We start from the raw sequence: 22,579 nt of genomic DNA on the forward strand, positions 1-22,579 counted from the left end.
GAGCAATACCAAAGAACTATTAAAAGCATAAACTCCTTCCCGGATTCCCATCAAGACAGGTTGCTGTAACTTCCGTTAATATAAGAAGATACGAAATAATGGGAAAAAAGATACATAGATAGATAAATTGTGTAATTGATATTGTATGTCAAGGATTTGGCATCAAGATGTGATTTTGAATTTGGTGAGACTCATTTCGTTTTATAGGATAATTGCAGGAATTTTTCTGTGTTTTTGATGAACGTTAAGGTGCAAAGGCAGCTGAATTTGCGGCCCAGAAATTGGATAACAACATTTTAGATGAAGTTGTTATGAGAAAAGATGAAACCAACGTAAATGAAGCTGTCAAAGCAGGTTATTTGAAAACAGATGCCGAGTTTCTCAAGTAAGATGTCACCCGGTGGCACATGCTTTGATCCAAAATGGAAACGTTGTCGGGGACAGATCTACATGGTGTTCCGAAGGGGCTGTTGCCCCTCACTAATTTTTTGATATAATAGTATTTTAGTTCTTTTCTTTTAAATTTAAATATTAATTAAATGTAGATTATTGTTCTTTTGATATAAAATTATTTTACCCCTTAATTGATACCAACTCCGTCTCTGAACCTAGTTGTATCCAGCGATGGTGATTGTCGTGCAGTTGTGAGCAGAGATGGTGTTGTTAAAGCTCTCACCTCCGATCACCGACCGTCAACGGAGGAGAAAGGAACATAATTGTGACCTTGGTGAGTTGTTTATCAAATAAATCACTCTGAATTTTGCTTTGTTTACCCATTTTCATTCACCATGTGCAACTGTGATGAACTTGACGTGCTATTGGTTTTTGCAGGGTGGATGTGTGATATTTTCCCCCACTTGGTTGGCATCGGAGGCAGAATCATGTTTTGTGTTTAGTCATAAGCTGTCTGGATGACCCCTTCATCAAATCCGACCCACAAATAGCACTGTTGAGAAAAAGACCAAATGGCCAATTGCTATTTGATATTCCTACATCACACAGGTTCCTGGAAATACCGCAGTCTTTAGTGGAAAGAGCAACTTGGGGGTGTTTGTCGGCTTGCATTATCATTCATGTTCTCTGTTTTCAGAGTTCAAACTTTATTAATGTGTACGTTTATGAAAATCCCTGCTACAATTTTCTTCTCGTCTTCCAAAGAAAAGTGAAATTTATTGGTTAGGTTACGTTATTAAGTGAGCATTTTAATTAGAAGTACAATTGATACAATACTAACATAACGATGACTAAAATAGAATACTTAAAATAAATTACATGAAATGAAACTTAATGTTTGTGGAGATCTTATTTTACCACTTGAATCAAAATATGACAAGTCTTTAAATAATAAGTTTTGCTTCTATATATTTTTTTAAATTTGTTTATGAAATATATATAGTATAAATTATGATATTGTTAATAATATCATAAAATTTATGTATCTAATTGCAAAACTCGGACATGTTGGGGAGAATGAAAAAATTGACATCTCTCACAACCAGCATTACTCAGTTCTTTCTAGTTGCGACGTGTACGTACCATTTTCTGCCTTGGGTTTCAAACAACATCCTCAATTGGCACCACTCTCAAATTTTATTACTACCATTATTTTCTCCTTGCTCCTTACTTCTCAACCACGTCGCATCCCCATCTTTTTTGCTTGACTACTCGTTTTCTTAGGTGGACACCATGTAGTGTTGTTAGTAGTACCCTGTTTTTAGACAAAGCGTATTTGATTATGTTGATGCCGGTGGATTTTGCTACCTAATACTCTAAATCAAAATACCATGTGGAGTGTGAAAATGAGTTTTAATTCTACTTTAAACATAAATATTTGTTTTTTTTATAATATTAAACATAAATATTTGAGACACGTTTAAAGTGGGTGATTTTGGCTTGGAAATATGCTATTGCCCACCTACAATTTTGGTTTCCCTGAACCGTGTAAGCTACTACTATGACAACTATATGTCAAAAAACACCAACCCCCCGACAAGGCAAGATCAAATCTTGCAAGTAAAATACCCATTCCCAATCATATCAACGGCTCTCATTAACTCCACGTGGCCCTCGGTTTAAGGATAAAACCCAGGATCACCCTCCACCCCTCCATCCCTCCTCCCATTTCTTTCACATAAAAAAAACATGCCTTGTTCAAAGGAAAACAATTGTCGCGCCATTTGTCAAACCCTTATCCGAATTATCCATTTGTAGTTTCCACGTAAGACTAGGTATTTAAACCAGTTGAACCCTCAAGAAATACAAACCGAAAAAAGAAGAGAGTTCTTGAGTTTCAGAGATGGAGGAAAAGATGAGCGGTACCGAGAAGATTTCTTGGACCAGAGGGAAGTGTTTAGGCAAAGGCTCCTTTGGTACTGTAACATTGGCAACCAATGAATCCGACGGTGCTCTTTTTGCAGTTAAGTCCGTCGACTTAGCGACATGTCTTCCTACCCAGTTGGAGTCTTTGGACAACGAAATTAGGATCCTCCGTTCGCTGTCCTCTCCCTATGTCGTTGAGTATCTCGGCGATGACGTGACCACGAGCGAGTCGCAGACGACGACTTACCGGAATCTGCACATGGAGTACTTACCGGGTGGCACAGTTGCTGACGAAGCCATTGTTAAATCCCGATTGGCTGACGTGGAGGAGAAGATTTTGCGGTGGCACACGCGGTGTTTAGTTTCGGCGTTGAATTACTTGCACAGTGAAGGCATTGTTCACTGTGACGTGAAAGGAAAAAATGTTTTGGTGGGCCATGATTCAGCATCCGTAAAGCTGGCGGATTTCGGCTCAGCGACGACTGAGATTAAAAATGAAAGCTCGAGTGACAGGTATAGGTCCATAATATCGCCACGTGGAAGTCCTCTCTGGATGGCTCCGGAGGTGATTCGCGGTGATTATCAAGGACCGGAGAGTGATGTTTGGTCCTTAGGCTGTACCGTCATCGAAATGGTCACCGGGAAGCCTGCTTGGAAGGACCAAGGCTTCAACTCACTGAATCGAATTGCTAACTCAGATGAATTGCCGGAGATACCGACTCAGCTATCCGAAGTCGGTAAGGATTTCGTGGATAAGTGCTTGAGAAGGGATCAGAACCAGAGGTGGAGCAGCAATCAACTGCTGCAGCATCCATTCGTAGCATCGGCTTCAGCGCCGAATATGATCGGTGGATCATCTCCCCGCCGCGTTCTCGATTTCTCCAGCTCGGATTTCGAAGAAGACGAAAATACGGAGAATTCTGAAGCTTCAGCGAGAGAGAGGATGGGTAAATTAGCGACGGAAGCAAGGGCAATTTGGGAATTAGACGGATGGGTGACCATAAGGGGTTACTCTCCAGAATCGTGTGTGAACTGTGACGAAGGGACAAGTACGGAATATCCGGAATCGATGAGAACAGAGAAGGAAAGGGTGTTGTTCGATTCGTTTGATGACATGGGCAACAGTAACACTGTTGTGTGGCAATGTGGTAATTACAAGGGTGTGAAAGGGCAAAAATGGCGGGGTGGTGCGCTACGGTGCAACTGCTGGGCTGATTCTTCCCATCCAGAAACGTCACGAAAGGTGGAATTAGCGGTGGGGATGGGGGAGTTGGGAATATACAGATTTTGTAAACTATTATCACAACTATTTTTGTGTAATTTAAGAATATTCATATACAATTTATTGATAATTTTCAATTATCCATATTCTCCGCATTTCATTCTCAGCCTAAGTTTTTTGGTCAAATCAAACCTGGTTTGGAAGGAAATTTTCTCAGCCATCACAGAGCCAAGGCATTCGACAAAAGTTGAAGGCTTTGTCATAGACCGCTATCATTGACAATGGCACGCATTGTTGGCCAACTTCTTAATTCAAGTTGGTTTACACTAAGGCCGACGAAAAGTGATTCCAAGATGAAAAGGATAAGAAGAGGATGCAATTTGAGGAAACTAATTAAGGATTTGGAAACCAAAAATCTGTTTGCACCGAAAGGCGCATCCAAAATCCAAATCGTCTGCCTCTTGTCTCCTGGTATTAGCTATTACGGTGCTGATTTATTGACCATCGGGCATGTGAAAAGGCACACCACTATATTGTGTCGGTTCAAGTTGACGTGTGAGTGTGGGAATGGATATCTTTCCATTCAACAAAAGTGCTCCAATACGCATGTTTGCTTGGGTGACAGGAAACAAGAGATTAATAGAAACCGAATAAATGTAAAACCTCGTGATTGGTCGGGAAATGAAAGAGACTGATTTCAATCCAGGTCCATCCATGGTCTCTATCCAGTCCTTGAAACAAGATTATGCTTCGTCAACAAACATCGGGAAACCTTGAAATAACAACTAATTGTTCATATTCATCGTCTTATGATGTTAGATTCATTTCATTTCTCGTTGGATCCTTGTTCGCATTCAAGTTTCCCGCGAAGTCGGTTATTTTGTGTAAAAGAGTTGAGAAAGTTATGAAATTTTTAACACTCAAATTAAAAGTTTTGTATACAAAGAATTTAAATATATTTTTCAAATAATAAAATTCAGTGTGAGCACAATAAAAAAATGGATTTCAGTACTTACCATCACAAGGATGGATTGAGAGGGAGGAGTACTGCTCTTAATTTTTTTTTTAATTTTAGATATTTGTGAGATGATTATATATATATAAGACGAAACACAATAAATATAAGATGATTATGACTTGCGAGTATTTATCAATATAAAAAAATTCAAGGCTCAAAGATAAGAATGAGTCAATGAAATGATCACATAATTATTAAGTAGAAAGACATCAATAAATCTAACCTTGAAATGTATTATAAAAATAGGACAAAAACATGCTACAATAATAGTTAATAATATATTATAAGAGTAAATAACACATTCATCATTTCTAAGAAAATGTAAAAATTATAAAAATAAATAAAATAACAAACAATATATCTACAAAATAAAACTTAGAGATATGAGAAAAAAATAAGATGAATGAAACAATACCAAGAGTTGATATGATCAAATGATTCAAATGGTTGACTCAAATATTATAAACGGTTAACTTTATTAATTTTAGCGATAAAAATTAAATTAAAAAAATAAGATTTTCTTGGCTAATATATCCTAATAAAGATAACGGTTTTTTTTAGTCCATTAGGGCAAGTAAAAATTTATTTTAGGACCTACGATATTTTCTACAGTGTTATTGGAACTTATCACGCCGAGGTGACGAGTTCAAATAAAATATAATTTTTTATTAAAATTTATCACATCGAGGTAAAAAGTTATAATAAAAAATATTTTTTATTATAACTCGTCATCTCGACGTGACGAGTTCCATGTTACTGTAGAAAAAACCATAGATCCTAAAATAAATTTTTCCTTGCTCTAATGGGCTAAATAAAAAAAACTATTTACTTTTTTGGGCCAATTTTGTAACATCCTCAATACCGAGTTAGTGACTAAATTGTAAAGCCTTAGAATTTGGTGGTTAAAATAAAATGAATGAATAGTATAAAGATTTACATGTAAATTATTGTGTATGATAGAATTGAAAGGAAGAAGAAATGAAAGGACAATAGAGTAATTGCAAGGAAAAATAATTAAAGAAGTGATAAGTATGTATATATAAGGATACACGTTGGTGGAAGGGGAGAAAATACCCAAGGCTTCCAGAGTTCTCTTCTTCTTCTTTCTTCCTTGTGAGTGTGAACCAAAGCAAAGGTAAGATTTCTGATTATTGAGTTTCTTGTTAAATTTAATATTGGTTTTTAATTATTAGATGATAACTAAGCTTAAGGAAAGCTTAAGTTATCTTAACATCAAAGGATGATGGAGTTATGAGAGATTTAAGATTTGAAGTTCTTAAATAAAATCTTGGAATAGAGTTCATAACTAGAATTGAAAGTTAAATTTGACTTGTCATCAATCTAGTTAAGATATACGAAGTGTTAAAAGTGGAATTCAAACATGTTGAATTATTGATGTAATTCTTGAATTACATATGAAGGATAGGATTTGGAGGTTTATGATGAAATAAATGAGTATAAATTGGTTTAAGGATGTATACTATAGTTAAGAATGAAAAAGGGGATTAAACATGAAGGATTTAATCCAAAATGAATGAATTTTCGGGTTCAAAAAGAGGATTCTGGGCAGAGTGCATCGATGCATATTCATAGTGCATCGATTCATCAAGGTTAAAACCCAGAAATTGTTTGAAGGTGTATCGATGCACATGTAGTGCATCGATGCACTCTTTTAAAATATAAACATCGAATGCAATTAGTGCATCGATGCATAAGGCATGCATCGATGCATTCCATTAATAATAAAAAATCGAATGCATTTTATGCACCGATGCACAAGTAGTGCATCAATGCATACCTTCATTAAAAGAGGTAATTGGTATTTATCTTAATCTAAAGAGTGAACCATTAGAGTATATTAGCTATAATATTGATATAGATCCATGTGTGATTATGTAGATACTAAAAGTAAGCTTATACCGAAACGATCAAATGATTAAAATTGAATCAAAGCAAAACTAAGGTGAGAGCATACTATATGTATAGTATAATGGAATAAGACTTGTGATAAGTCTAATTCCTATATTGATTTTCATAGTACAATAGTTGTGAACATGCATACATGATAATTATTGTAATACATGCATAAGGCATATATATGTTCAGTGATTGGATAAATGATGTATATATATATGAATAGATTCAAATACACATATGATATGATATGTGATATGAGAACATGACATGAGCTACATGATCACAAGAGAAATGACATGAGCTACATGATCACAAGAGAAATGACATGAGTACATGAACATATGAAATATAAGAATGATGCCCATAGTATATGATATGAGAACTATAGGTATAATTGGCATGCCAAGAGTCGAGGGTATAATAGTCCTTCGGGATGTAGTGGTCCTACGGGACATATATGACAGTCCTTCGGGACGAATACTGAACTAAGGTTCGGTGCCCCATGAGGGAATTGATACGAGCTGTGGTGACAGCATTAGTGCACAACCTCTATGTACTCATATACCTCTATTCTCAATAATATACATGGGCAATTGAAATACAAAGTAAAGTGAAAGTGGTACAAGAAGGTAAGTTTTGTACATGCATGATATGATTATATATGTTATTGTATAATAGATACATACATATTGAAATGTCATGGAGGAATTTGTAAGAATGCATATTCATGAGGATATTGTTTCATATTCATTTATTGTCTCACTAAGTCTATGACTTAGCGTGTAAGTGATTTACACGTAGGTACCAAGAAATAAGAAGATTCAGAATAGAAGTGGCACGGACAACAATATTACTAAGAAATCAGATCAGAAGTAATTGACAAAGTAGGTATTTTGTTATGTATAAAGTGTTGGTATGTAATAAGTGGTTAATTACGAATGCTCTGATCGATTTTGTATTAAGTGGTCTCTTTTATTTAAATTAAAGTATTTTGTTTTAATGAAAGTTTTAAATTCCCGGGATTTTTCTTTAAGAATCAAAGTTTGAAAAGTTAATGTGATATCTCGGACTTGTATTCGGGTCGAATATGAGTTAGGGGTATTACATTTAATGGTATCAGAGCTACGGTTTAGTCGATTCTCGGCATAAACCAGAGTCTAGAGTGTCTGATAATGTATATATACAAACAAAATAGTAGAAACTTCTGATCTGATGGAATAGTAAGTATGTTGTTTTGCTAATAGAACTATATGGTTGCATTTTTATAGATGTCCGAACGAGGTAGTTCTAGGAATGAAGCGGGAGATGATAGACCCGCTGATAGCAATAATTCACCTGCCCTGGCCAGGCAGAGTGAAGAACAGACATCCTCTGGAATGCCTGTAAATGATCAAGATATATTCTTTAGAACGTTAGATGCGATATTGATGTGTTTCCAACCTCCTGTTACTTCAACTCCAAAAATGAATGTTGCGAAAGAGTTGAAGGGATTATGAGCTCTAGAGTTTAGAGGGGAAGCCGATGAATGTCCTGTTACTGCGGACCTTTGGCTTAATGACATGAAGGTCATGCTTACGGGACTTCATTGTTCTGATGCTGAGAAGCTGAATGGAGTAATTTTCTTGTTGAGAGGACAAGCAAGGATCTGGTGGACCAATGTTACATTGAGGATGTCTAACGCCCAAGTAACTTGGTCATTGTTTTTAGAAGAATTCAAGCATAAGTATATCGGGGATCAATTTGTTCGTCAAATGAAGCAAGAGTTCATGAATCTGAAGCAATGAAATCACACTGTATATGAGTACGAGTGTGAATTCAATAAGTTGAGCCGCTTTGCTGCCGAGTTAATTCTTACGGAGAATGATACTTGTGAGTGGTTTGTAGAGGGGTTACATCATCGGTTGAAGGAAATGTTAATTATCTTGAATTTATCCTCGTTTCAAGAGGTAGTCAACCGTGCCAAGGCTTTGGAAAGAGCTCAGAACGAGAAGTTTGAAAATTCGAGAGCTCAGCAGTCAAAAGATTGGGTGCTTCTTCGAGTTTCGCACCATCAAAAAGGGGCAGAGATGCTGGTTTTCGACCCCAAGTTAGATCAGAGTCAGTGGCATCCTCTACTAGAGGATCAAATCAGATAAGAGGTAGACAAACTCAGTCAGTGGGATCTGGAGCTAGGAGATCTAATCAGAGTTAAGCCAGACAATGACCACATTTTGGAAAGAATTATTCAGGGATATGCCGGATGATTTCTGGAGTCTGCTTTAGATGTGGGGACGCTGGGCATTTTTTTTGGGATTGTCCAATGTTAAACAGTGAATCTACACAGCCAGAGAGATCTATTTTTTTAGGCCATAGAGGAAGAGATAGAGGCAGAGGAAGAAGCCAATTGGAATCCTCTGCTCAACAGGAGATACACTCCACTGCTCGAGTGTATAACCTCAAGACCAATGAGGATTGTGATAACCCAAATATTATAACAGGTACCTTTCTATTGTTTGAAAAATGTGTTATTGTATTGATTGATACGGGGTCTACATATTCATACATTACTAGTAAGCTAGTGAAAGAATTTAACATTCTGTTAGAAACTACTAGCAATGAGGTGATAGTGACAAACCCATTAGGGCACAGTGCTCATATAAATTTGGTAAGCCGAGGGTGTCCCATACGGATTCAGGTAATTGAATTCCCTGCTAATCTGATGAAATTACCTTTCGACGAATTTGAAGTGATACTGGGAATGGACTAGTTATATCGTTATTACGCTAATGTCGATTGTAGGTTGAAAAGAGTAACGCTGAGAAGTCCAGAAGGGGTAGATGTGGTGGCATTTAGTGAAGAATGAAATCCATTGGCAAATGTAATTTCAGTAATGTCGGCCAAGAAGTTATTGCTACAAGGATGTCAAGGGTTCATTGCTAATGTGCTGGATGTTAGAACCAAGGAGAAAGGGGTTGAAGGAAATCCTATAGTCAAAGAATTTCCCGATGTATTTCCTGCAGAGTTGCCAGGTTTACCTCCGGACAGAGAGGTAGAATTCCAGATTGAGATAATACCGGGAACATCGCCCATTGCAATGACACCATACAGGATGGCTCCAAAAGAGTTGCAAGAATTAAAGATTCAATTACAGGAGTTACTAGATAAAGGGTTTATTAGACCAAGTGTATCACCTTGGGGAGCTCCAGTTCTATTTGTTAAAAAGAAAGATGGATCAATGCGTCTTTGTATCGATTACAGACAGCTCAATAAAGTGACCATCAAGAACAAATATCCACTTCCCCGAATTGACGATTTATTTGATCAACTAAAGGAAGCTTCAGTGTTCTCAAAAGTCGATCTACGTTCGGGTTATCATTAAGAGAAAGACATTTCAAAAATGGTGTTTAGAACAAGATATGGTCACTATGAATTTATCGTGATGTCGTTTGGAGTTACGAATGCACCAGCTGCTTTTATGGATCTAATGAACAGGATATTCCAACCTTATTTGGATCAGTTTGCTGTGGTGTTTATTGATGATATTTTAATATATTCAAGGTCAGAAGAAGAACATAGTTCACACTTACAGATTGTTTTTACATATTTTACGAGACAAGAAGCTTTATGCTAAATTTTCTAAATGTGAATTTTGGTTGAATGAAGTGACATTCCTTGGACATGTAATTTCTTCAGAAGGAGTTCGAGTGGATCCCCATAAGATTAAAGCTATTCTGGAGTGGGAAGTTTCAAAGAATGTATCAGAAATTAGAAGTTTTCTGGGGTTAGCTGGTTATTATCGAAGGTTCGTTAAAAACTTTTCGATCATAGCATTACCCCTAACTAAACTGTTGAAAAATGAAGTAAAATTTGTTTGGACTCAAGAATGTCAAGAGAGTTTTGAAAAGTTAAAGAAGATTCTTACAGAAGCTCCAGTGTTAGTTCAACCCGAGTCTGGCAAGAACTTTATAGTGTATAGTAATGCGTCTCATAGTGGTTTGGGATGCGTATTAATGCAAGAAGGCAAGGTGGTGGCCTATGCTTCGAGACAACTAAAACCGCACGAGAAGAATTATCCAATACACGACCTAGAGATGGCGGCAGTAGTGTTTGCTTTAAAGATCTGGCGTCACTACTTGTATGGTGAAAAGTGCTACTTGTATACGGATCACAATAGCTTAAAATACTTGATGACTCAGAAAGAGTTGAATTTAAGACAAAGAAGATGGGTGGAATTTCTTAAGGATTATGATGTTGTGATTGATTTCCATCCCGGAAAGGCAAATGTGATAGCTGATGCATTGAGTAGAAAGATGTTTGCAGCTTTGCAAGCTCTTGATGCTAGGTTATCGTTAAGAGAAAATGGTGCAATTTGTGCAGAAGTGACTGTCAAGCCAGCATGACTAGATAGAATTAAATAATTACAAGCTAAAGATGTAAATTGTTTAAAGAAGATACAACAGATAAGGAATGGAGAGGGTACGGATTATGAGATTAAGTCTGATGAGAATTTGTATTATCAAGAAAGATTAGTAATTCCGGATGATGATGAATTAAAGAATGATTTGTTAACGGAAGCTCATTGTAGTCCATTGACAATGCATCCGGGAGGGAACAAAATGTATATGGATCTCAAGAGTCGATATTGGTGGACGGGAATGAAGAAAGACATTACGAAATTTGTATCAAAGTGTTTGACTTGTCAACAAGTCAAAGCTGAGCATCAGGTTCCATCAGGATTGTTACAACCAATTTTAATTCCTCAATGGAAATGGGAAAACATAATGATGAATTTTGTGACGGGGTTGCCTTTAACTCCGAACAAAAAGGATTCAATTTGGGTGATCGTAGATAGATTGACTAAATCAGCCCATTTTATTCCGGTACGAACTGATTTCTCCATGGATAAGTATGTGGAACTGTATATTAGAGAGATTATACGTTTGCATGGTGTACCTATTTCCATAGTTTCTGATCGAGATCCTAGATTCACATCACGGTTTTGGAAGTCATTACATGGAGCACTGAGAACTCGGTTGAACTTCAGTACATCGTTTCATCCTCAAATCGATGGTCAATCCGAGCGAACTATTCAAATTATGGAGGATATGCTAAGAGCTTGTGTCATTGAATTCAAAGGATCGTGGGAAAGGTATTTGCCACTTGCTGAATTTGCGTACAACAATAGTTATCAGTCAAGCATCAAAATGGCTCCCTATGAATCTCTATACGGAAGAAGATGTCGTACGCCCTTGAACTGGTATGAACTTAAGGATCAAGAAGTTATTGGTCCTGAGTTGATTCAAATTACAGAAGAAAAAGTTCAAGTAATACAAAATAATCTAAAAGCTGCAGCTGATAGACAAAAATCGTATGCTGATTTAAAAAGGAAAGAAATTGAATTTCAAGTCGGAGATAAAGTGTTCTTGAAAGTGTCTTCGTGGAAGAAAGTATTGAGGTTTGGACGGAAAGGAAATTTGAGTCCTCGATTCATTGGATCTTACGAGATTACTAAGAGAGTAGGACCAGTAGCATATCAGCTAATTTTGCCACCTGAAATGGAAAAGATACACAATGTCTTTCATGTCTCAATGCTTAGGAAATATCGATCTGATCCATCCTACATTGTGACTCCTGAAGAAATTGAAGTTCGACTAGATTTAACTTATGAGGAAGAACCTGTTCAAATATTAGCTCACGAAGTCAAGCAACTAAGGAACAAGACTATTCCATTGGTTAAAGTCTTGTGGAGGAATCACAAAGTAGAGGAAGCAACATGGGAACGTGAAGAGGACATGAGGATTAAGTACCCCTACCTCTTTGCATAATGAAAATTCGAGGATGAATTTTCTTAAGGGGGGAGAGAGTTGTAACATCCTCAATACCGGGTTAGTGATTAAATTGTAAAGTCTCAGAATTTGGTGGTTAAAATAAAATGAATGAATAGTATAAAGATTTACATGTAAAATTATTGTGTAGGATGGAATTGAAAGGAAGAAGGAATGAAAGGACAATAGAGTAATTGCAAGGAAAAATAATTAAAGAAGGGATAAGTATGTATATATAAGGATACACGTGGGTGGAAGGGGAGAAAACACCCAAGGCTTCCAGAGTTCTCTTCTTCTTCTTTCTTCCTTGTGCGTGTGAACCAAAGCAAAGGTAAGATTTCTGATAATTGAGTTTCTTGTTAAATTTAAGATTGGTTTTTGATTATTAGATGATAACTAAGCTTAAGGAAAGCTTAAGTTATCTTAACATCAAAGGATGATAGAGTTAGGAGAGATTTAAGATTTGAAGTTCTTAAATGAAATCTTGGAATAGAGTTCATAACTAGAATTGAAAGTTAAATTTGACTTGTTATCAATCTAGTTAAGATATACGAAGTGTTAAAAGTGGAATTCAAACATGTTGAATTATTGATGTAATTCTTGAATTACATATGAAGGATAGGATTTGGAGGTTTAAGATGAAATAAATAAGTATAAATTGGTTTAAGGATGTGTACTATAGTTAAGAATGAAAAAGGGGATTAAACATGAAGGATTTAATCCAAAATGAATGAATTTTCGGGTTCAAAAAGAGGATTCTGGGCAGAGTGCATCGATGCATATTCATAGTGCATCGATTCATCAAGGTTAAAACCTAGAAATTGTTTGAAGGTGTATCGATGCACAGGTAGTGCATCGATGCACTCTTTTAAAATATAAACATCGAATGCAATTAGTGCATCGATGCATAAGGCATGCATCGATGCATTCCATTAATAATAAAACATCGATGCATACCTTCATTAAAAGAGGAAATTAGTATTTATCTTAATCTAAAGAGTGAACCATTAGAGTATATTAGCTATAATACTGATATTGATCCATGTTTGATTATATAGATACTAAAAGTAAGCTTATTCCGGAACGATCAAAGGATTAGAATCGAATCAAAGTAAAGCTAAGGTGAGTGCATACTATATGTATAGTATAATGGAATAAAACTTGTGATAAGTCTAATTCCTATATTGATTTTCATAGTACAATAGTTGTGAACATGCATACATGATAATTATTGTAATACATGCATCAGACATATATATGTTCAGTGATTGGATAAATAATGTATATATATATGAATAGATTCAAATACACATGTGATATGAGAACATGACATGAGCTACGTGATCACAAGAGAAATGACATGAGCTACATGATCACAAGAGAAATGACATGAGTACATGACCATATGAAATATAAGAATGATGCCCATAGTATACAATATGAGAGCTATATGTGTAATTGGCATGCCAAGAGTCGAGGGTATAATAGTCCTTCGGGATATAGTCCTTCGGGATGTAGTGGTCCTACGGGACATATATGACAGTCCTTCGGGACAAATACTGAACTAAGGTTCGGTGCCCCATGAGGGAATTGATACGAGCTGTGGTGACATCATTAGTGCACAACCTCTATGTACTCACATACCTCTATTCTCAATAATATACATGAGCAATTGAAATACAAAGTAAAGTTAAAGTGGTACAAGAAGATAAGTTTTGTATATGCATGATATGATTATATATGTTATTGTGTAATAGATACATGCATATTGAAATGTCATGGAGGAATTGGTAAGAATGCATATTCATTTATTGCTTCACTGAGTCTATGACTTAGCGTGTAAGTGATTTACACGTAGGTACCAAGAAATAAGAAGATTCAAAATAGAAGTGGCACGGACAACAACATTACTAAGAAATCAGATCAGAAGTAATTGACAAAGTAGGTATTTTGTTGTGTATAAAGTGTTGATATGTAATAAGTGGTTAATTACGAATGCTCTGATCGATTTTGTATTAAGTGGTCTCTTTTATGTAAATTAAAGTATTTTGTTTTAATGAAAGTTTTAAATTCCCGGGATTTTTCTTTAAGAATCAAAGTTTGAAAAGTCAATGTGACATCTCGGACTTGTATTCGGGTCGAATATGAGTTAGGGGTGTTACAATTTTTGTCGATTTTCTTCTTAAAATTCACGATAAATTTAAATTAACTTAAGTATAAAATGAATATTCAAATTATATTATTTTTCATAAATTGATGCTCAAACTATTTTTGAATGATCCAAATGTCTAACGTTACAAACATTATCATTTTAGGTGCTCGAAATATAACAACCACTAAAAATATCCTATTAAGTAATATGTGTCACATTCTAATAATTTTAAAAAATATTTTTTATAAGAAACTTATGTGAGACCCACCTCACTCTCACCTACGCGTCCCCTTCATTCTCCTACCCCTCGCATGGTTATGCTTCAAGGGCAAAAAAAAAAAAAACTATGACAGTCTCGTGACTCTGCTAAAATGGCTAATAATTCATCGCCGTCGTCGATCGTCCTCCCCTAGTCTAAACCATTGGGATTATTAGGATTAACTCCCAGTTAAATCTCTCGTCTATTAAATTTAGGAGTTTTTATTTTTAGAGGTTTATGCATTTTCAGTCGTTAACTATCTCATCTTCAACTGACCTACCTTTATCACCATCAATTGGCCCACATTCATCACCTACAAAATCTATATTTTCCAACTCTAACGCATGGTTGACATATATGTGTATCTATCCTTTACTACTTAAATACTGAATTAAATTTAAATAACTTGCATTATCAGAACTTAATGTCCTCAAACCTCCATCTAAACTGCAACATGATTCTAAATATGTTAAATAAGCTATTTTATTTGTTGATCACCCTGCATCCTCAACAAAAACAACGATAGTAGAATAACATACATAGTTGGATTAATTTTTCTTTCAATCTTTTTGTCTCCCCAACATAATTCAACTTAGGTTTTCAAGTGAAGGTCCTCCAAAATGAATTACCAAAGTATACTCCAACCAAGCCATTCCCTAAATAATGAATATTTTAAACATGAATCTTAAGAAATATTAATTTTCTGTTTTGTTTTTATTTGTCAAGAGAATATTAAGAAATGTACCTTACCGGCTTGGCTTTATCTTCAACTTTCAAAAGAATTGGTTAATAGAATCTTTTGAAACCTTCAATTTTTTCTCACAAAAATAAAAAATCTAAAGTTTCATAAACTTACCTTTCTTTCGTCGGCCAAGTTTTTGATTTAGGGGTTTTAACAATCACCACAAACAAAAAAAAAATTCGTTCAACCAATCTCTTTCATTTCCAAAATCAGTTAAAGAAACTTAATTGATTATTAAAGAAGAAGAGAAAAAGAAGAAAATCGACTGTTAAGTGAGAAGTGATAAAGAGAATCATTGAAACAAAGAAGAAGAGGAAAAGACGGTTTGAAAAAAAAATGTGAACTAAACCGGTTCAAGAGTTTTATTTCAACAATTTTTTATTAATAACTTTTTTTATTTTCTTTTTAATTTTTTTTTGAAGAAAATAACATCTAAAAAATGGTGATGTGGCGTGTTCTGATTATTCCGAATTTTTTTAAACGTTGTTAACGATTTAAGGTAAACGGATTAACGATATATAGTTGAGGGGTAAAACATATCGAAAAATATTTTAGGGTTGTCACGCCCCCAGAACTTCGACGCCTCACACCGTCGGAATATCAGAGTCAAGGTCTGACGGGTCGTGCGGCCTTAGACGCTTTAGACGCTCCTCGGTCTTCTCGGCGACTAAGTAAGCCTTACCCAAGCTAAGTGAGTGTGCAAACTCACAAAGGTTGGAACCAAGCCCTCAAGGCTTCGGATTGCGGAAGCTTTAGAATGCCGACAAGGTCGGACTATCGTGTGGAAGTGCTAACACGAAGGTGGCTACTCCTGGCCACCGAGATAGGCAACAAGAACAAAGAAACTAAAGAACTCAGAAAGATAGAGCAAATGCCTCAGAGCTTTATTACTCTCTCACAAAGAGAAGAATGGAATTGGGTGTCAACGGTTGTTGCCCGGTCACGATCTCGAACGGACTCTGGTTTGTTGCCTCGCTCCGTTGCAAGTTGTAGGAAAACTGGGCCACATCCAACAACTTCGGCCAGTCACGTTGGTTGGCACTCACATAGTGCCTCAGATAAATCTCTAACAAAGCATTCACTCGCTCAGTTTGCCCGTCGGTTTGTGGATGAACTGCGGTGGAAAAGTTCAAGCTTGATCCCATCAACTTGAACAACTCCGTCCAGAACCTTCCTGTGAACCGTGTGTCCCGGTCACTAATGATGGTTTTCGGCATCCCCCAAAACTTCACCACATGCTTGAGGAAAAGTCGAGCCGCCTCCATGGCTGGACACACCTTGGATGCTGGAATGAACGTCGCATACTTCGAAAACCTATCAACCACAACCATAATACTCGAAAGTCCATCAGTCTTGTGTGCCAACAAGACAAAATCTCGATACAAATGACATAGTTAAGAGGCAATGGGACATTTAAGCCTAAAATATAATATTAATCAAAATAAAACGCATTTGGAAATCAATTTTTAATCCAAACACAGAAGTTAAAAAATTATAAAATTTATACCTGTTTTACAGTCAAAATTATATTTTTTAAATTTCATTTTTATCTTATAATATATTTATTTTAGGATATAACTTCAATCAAGTGATTAACAAATTATTTAAAACTTTTATCTTATTATTTTAATTTTTTAAAATTAAATATTTTTAATATAAATTTTTTTAATTTCTTTATAATTTAAGTTTATATATCTTAATTATATTACATTATATTAAAATTTTAAAAATATAATTTAAGTATATATTTTTAAATGATAACATAAACATCATATCTAAAATAATAATTTACATTCTCAATACAATATTATACAATTAAATTTTAAAATTTAAAATTACTTCTGAAAAACAAATTTTAAAAAACATTTTTTATCTAGCCCCTATCCCCACTAGACTAAAGTAGCCCCACCCCCAAACTCCATTCTCTTATTATTGTCGATAAAAACCCCGACTGGCGACTACTTTACATTCAGCGTAAATCTCACGCCGCCTTCCAGGTTATTGCAACAGTTAAAAACAAGCACTTCCTCTCTCACAGTCTCACTCTCACTCTCACTCTCTCTCCCGTACTCATTTTTTTAGAAAAATCTGAAGCAGTTATGGCAAGCAAAGCGCCCGATCACGAGCACAGAGAAGACGAAGAAGAGCGCGCCGCCGATGATGGCGATACCGGAGCTCAATTCACCCCTATTGCCCATCTCGAGGAAGTCGCTGTCATCATCGGCGAGGAAAACGAAGATGCCATCCTCGATCTGTCAGTGTTTTTCTTTTGTTTATGTTTGGATTCGAATATTTGTAGATTTCTCTAGAGATCCGAATGATCTGAATATACATAATTTTATTTACCAGGAAGTCGAAGCTGTATCGATTTGATAAATAAGGGAATCAATGGAAAGAGAGAGGCGCTGGTACTGCGAAGCTGTTCAAGCACAAAGAGACTGGAAAAGTTCGTCTTGTTATGAGGCAATCTAAGACTATCAAGATCTGCGCCAATCATCTGGGTATCTGCTCTTCCTCAATTCCCTTTCTGCTTTTTCTTCTTATTTCCGGATTTCATAATTTGAATGCAAAAAAAAAATGTGCAGTGTTGCAGACACGATGACGGTTCAGGAGCATGCTGGGAATGATAAATCGTGCTTATGGCATGCTGCTGACTTTGCAGACGGTGAATTGAAAGATGAACTTTTCTGCATTCGTTTTGCAACTGTGGAAAGTATATTTTACTCCAAAACACTTCGCTAAATGAAATTGAATGAATGTGTTTCGATTCTTGTTTGAAGTTTAAACCACACCCTGGATTAGTTGAGCATTGGTATTTTCAAGTAGTTATTAAAATTTTGTTTAATTATTCTTTCAAAATTAGATTAAGAGGAACCGAAGTTTCATTTTTTTTTCGTTCTGTCCGTGCTGGTATTAGTTTCAAAAAATTGGCTGGTAAAAAATGATATTATTTTACTAATTTATATCGTGAAGTTGCAAACAATTCTCACACTCGAGTGTTGAGTACTATTACAGTCCTGTTTACTTAAAATTTCCACTGCTCAGGTAGCTCATGCTTACTTTGAAGGAAATTGAAAGCATTTTCAAATGTTAACTATAATGTTTTTCTTGGGTTTGATATTTACTATATTCTTTGAAAACAAATAAGATTGTATAAGGTGGAATTTAATTTTTTTAGTGTTGACAAATACCATTTAGATATGATTTGGCTGTGAACTGTCTTAATTGTGCATGATGGAATCCATGAGCTGAATTTACAAGTCTTTTAGACCCGATAAAATCAGTTATACATATGGTTTGGCTCTTTAATCAATGTAATAACTATGATTTAGAGATTGATTTACCATGAAAAATGTTTGGTTGGAATTGTGAAAGTTGCCTTCAATGTTTCTTTTTGAGCGGCAAGTGTTCAGGGAATATCAATTAGAGTTAATAGAAATGGGTTTAGATTGTGGTTATAGAGGGATGATGATGGTTCTTTGAGATCTGGCTTCTTTTTCAATTTCATTACAATGGCTGTTTTGCTTTGATGGAATAAAGCCCGTTGTTTTTTACTGATTTTACATTTTCTCAAAATTAGATTGCAAAACCTTCATGGAAAAGTTCCAAGAGATTGCTGAAACACAAAAATCGGAAGAGGAAAACAAAGAAGAATCTGCTGCTGCGGAGTCACTTGAGAAGTTGAGCGTTGAAGAAAAGAAAGCTGAGGATAAAGCCGGAGAGGCTGTTGCCACGAAGGAAGAAAAGGAAACCGAAGTTGAGAATACAGGAAAAGCAGATAGTGAGCAGAAAGATGGGGAGGCAGCTTCCTCTACCTGAAAGGAGGTTGGGTTTGTTTTCCATGCCATATGCTTTTGACGAATGTGGTGAAATTAAACACCTGTCTTCACCTCCTTGGCCGTGTCTGGCATATTCCTGCAGGTGAAACTAGATGGGAGTTTATGGGTTGGAATGTGTCAAGGTCTTTTGTGTACTTGGGTTTGGATGGTTGTCGAGGGGTTGGTTAAACCCTGAGTCATATGTCGGTCACATTTGCATGGTTAGACTTGCGTTTTGGTTTTTAGTGTTGAGGAGATTTCATCCAACTGGGTTTTCCCGGTAGTATTAGTAGTATCGTGTCAAAGTTATTTTTCTGCTCAGTTCATGCATTCAAAAAGCTCATGTTATAAATAATTGTTTATTGGGTTGGGGTAATATCTTGAATTTTGTGTTTGGGTGAAAAGGAATTTGGTATGCGAGAATTGGTTATTATATAATTCAGTTGTCATAGCTTATCAAAGACACCTTTTTTATTTCTACGATATTAAGAAATTATTGCATAATGGAAAATCCTATTATGTTTAGTTAAAGCAGCTATCTGTTTTTCGATGAAAGAATCCGTCGAGCTTATTAGAAGTGGCAGATACAAAATGAACAACGGTCATTTAACGCTATTACAAGCAACAACTTTAGTTAATCCAGAACCTAGTATGGGAAACTCATAATTAACACACACACAGGGCTAATTAAGCACCCCTGACACAAGTATAGGGAATCAGAGGCTAATGGTTGTAGCTGCCACTGAACCTTCTTACCATTACTCAGAAGTTGACCTCTACTCTACGTTCCTATCTTAAAGTGATTCTGTCTTAAGACCCCGACTCCTGAATTTCCAAAGCATCTCCCATAATAGCAACATTCGGTCATATAGTTTCCTATGGTGAGAATGGCCATCCGGCTGGACTGAATGAAGGGTTAAGGACCGTAAAACACCAGAAGGAACCGTTTCTTAATGCGGTGCCGGGAATAGGTGGTACTGTCTGAGCCTAACTATTGATTACACTGTGAAAGGAGGCCTAAAATCAAGGTGTAGTCGATAGCAGATTTCGGGTCGGTTGAATATAAGACATCATTTTGCTCACCTTTATATTTCCCGCATTATGCATGTCCCCATCATCCACAGCTTCTCTCCTCTACATTCTGTTGGTAACCCTAATGAGCCATCCTTATTTTTTTTTTAAATAATTTAAGATAAGTATTCGTATCCAATCAGCTATTAAGGAGTGAAAAATGGAGAGCATTGTCAAGACGGAGTCCGAACTCAGAGCCAATCATACTAACAAAAAGTCTAAAATAACCTTGCTATTTTGCCAGCAATTGTACACTACTCCTCACACATGAACCCATTATTCTCAAGTAGAATAAATGCGCCCCATCACCCAAACATCCCCTTTTTCTAATTATTACCCAGGGAACTCTTCTTTACATTTTGGCTCCGCTTGGTTCAGGTCATATTTAATTTTTGCTGGTAATCTTTTTTTTCCGAGTAAACATACCTATATTTGGATAGACTACATTCCTAAGTGCAGGGAAAGAATGATTACCAACAGTGATTTTTTCCCTACTTTCCCGGGAATGTCATACCCCTATCTATCGTATTTGCTTATTCCCGGTCCTCTTTTCTAAAGTACATTCTCCCCGCTTGGTTATGGCTGAAAGAAAATTGTGATGAGGAGAATGCGAAGCGTAGTTTGGAGGAAACACCCTGTCCCTTCTTCTCAGAACTTAAAAACGATCAAGGAAAAGCTTTCCATAAACATCGATCCTCTGCTCAGAAAGAACCTTGCTACTGCCGATGATTGGCGGAATGCTCTCAATAAAGTTGTTCCGGCCGTCCTCGTCCTCCGTACTACTGCTTGCCGTGCTTTTGATACGGAGCTTGCCGATACTAGTTATGCTACTGGTTTTGTTGTTGATAAGTGAAGGGGGATTATTCTCACTAATCGCCATGTGGTCAAACCAGGTCGACTTCCGTCAACACTTAATTTCTTTATTTAATTGTTCTTTGTGTTAGCTTTGCCTGATACTTTTGCTATTTCCTCTTTTGCTTCTCCAGATATAAGTGAAAAAGTTCGTTACTTATTAGTAATTGAAAAAAATATATAAATTTAATTGTTTTGAGTAATTAAATGAATGATTTTGTTGTTGCACGGATCAATGGATCACTTATGTTTGATACTTTGATTGTGTCTTGAATTTTTTAGCTATATGCTCATATTTATTATTGAGTATGATTTTATTTTTACGACTATAGTTTTTACTTTTGAGCAACTTTTTGAAGAAGAATAAAGCAGATAATAGACAAAAATACAATAGTTGAATGGTGTTGTCTGTGTCTTTAAAATTTTGGAAACAATGTTTGTAAATTGAGAAAAATGACTATGTTTTGTCTACTTTTAGGACCTGTAGTTGCCGAAGCAATGTTTGTAAATCGAGAATAAATAACTGTGCATCCTATATATAGAGATCTGGTGAGTAAACTCTGCTACATAGCATTTATCTTGTTTTGGTATTATTTAGTTCATTTTTATGCACTAGGATTTCTTGACGTGACTTCTAAAATGTACTGCTTCTGTATAATTTTTGTTGTTTTCCATGGAAGGCTTGATTTGTGAGGCTATATTGATTGAAATTACTTGATTTGGTTGTATTTAGATCGTCTGCTGCTTCATATGCCTTGCATAGAAGTTAATTTTTTCTTATGTGTTCTTTCAACAACAACTATTATTTGGCCATCCTGCTAATTGAAATACACTATGTTTTTTTATTAGGTTCATGATTTTGGCTTCTTTCGTTACGATCCTGATGCAATTCAATTTTTAGACTATGAGGAGATTCCACTTGCCCCAGAGGCCGTTTGTGTTGGCTTAGAAATCAGGGTTGTTGGTAATGATAGTAGAGAGAAGGTAGTTGAATCATATTATTAGTCTTTGATATACTTTTGTTAATTTAACACTTTTATTTTGTTAACATTATGCACTGATGTTTAGTTTTATGTTTAATTCCATTTACTAGGATTGTAAAAAAATCATTTCAGTGAAAGAAGTCCTTAAGTTGGCTTTTGAGAAAAATCATGGCTTTGTTGTAATGCTTCTATAGAACATAAAACCATAACTAACTGTTATTGTTATGGTTTGAATAAAAAATTGTAGGTTTCCATATTGGCTGGAACTCTTGCTTGTTTGGATAGGGATGCCCCTCATTATAAAAAGTATGTGGCACTTTATTAATGGTTTTCTTGTGAATCATCTACTTTCCCAGTAGATTTAATATCATTGATCTTTTGACAAATTATCATCTCTATCAAAACCCTTAGATAACCACATG

At 35.8% G+C, this 22,579-nt stretch overlaps 1 protein-coding gene, 1 long non-coding RNA gene and 1 pseudogene across 2 annotated transcripts; all 3 read left to right on the forward strand.

Moving 5' to 3' along the window:
- The first annotated feature begins 2,235 nt into the window (after window positions 1–2,235).
- LOC120148394 (mitogen-activated protein kinase kinase kinase 18-like) lies at window positions 2,236–3,820 on the forward strand. Its single transcript, XM_039161530.1, has one exon. The coding sequence runs from the start codon at window positions 2,297–2,299 to the stop codon at window positions 3,818–3,820; it is 1,524 nt and encodes a 507-aa protein (XP_039017461.1). The 5' UTR covers window positions 2,236–2,296.
- A 13,663-nt stretch (window positions 3,821–17,483) lies between these two features.
- LOC120148336 lies at window positions 17,484–19,608 on the forward strand (annotated as a pseudogene).
- A 1,564-nt stretch (window positions 19,609–21,172) lies between these two features.
- LOC120148338 lies at window positions 21,173–22,151 on the forward strand. Its single transcript, XR_005518362.1, has 3 exons — window positions 21,173–21,215; window positions 21,653–21,723; window positions 22,024–22,151. It is a non-coding gene; the product is annotated as an uncharacterized LOC120148338 (long non-coding RNA).
- The last annotated feature ends 428 nt before the right edge of the window (window positions 22,152–22,579 follow it).

Source organism: Hibiscus syriacus, unplaced genomic scaffold (genome assembly GCF_006381635.1).
Source record: "Hibiscus syriacus cultivar Baekdansim isolate YM2019G1 unplaced genomic scaffold, ASM638163v2 tig00110956_pilon, whole genome shotgun sequence".
NCBI classification, from domain to species: Eukaryota; Viridiplantae; Streptophyta; class Magnoliopsida; order Malvales; family Malvaceae; genus Hibiscus; species Hibiscus syriacus.

Bases quoted from the DNA above. Each gene is read 5' to 3' on its own strand.
- LOC120148394 (XM_039161530.1), top strand. From the start codon at position 2,297: ATGGAGGAAAAGATGAGCGGTACCGAGAAGATTTCTTGGACCAGAGGG.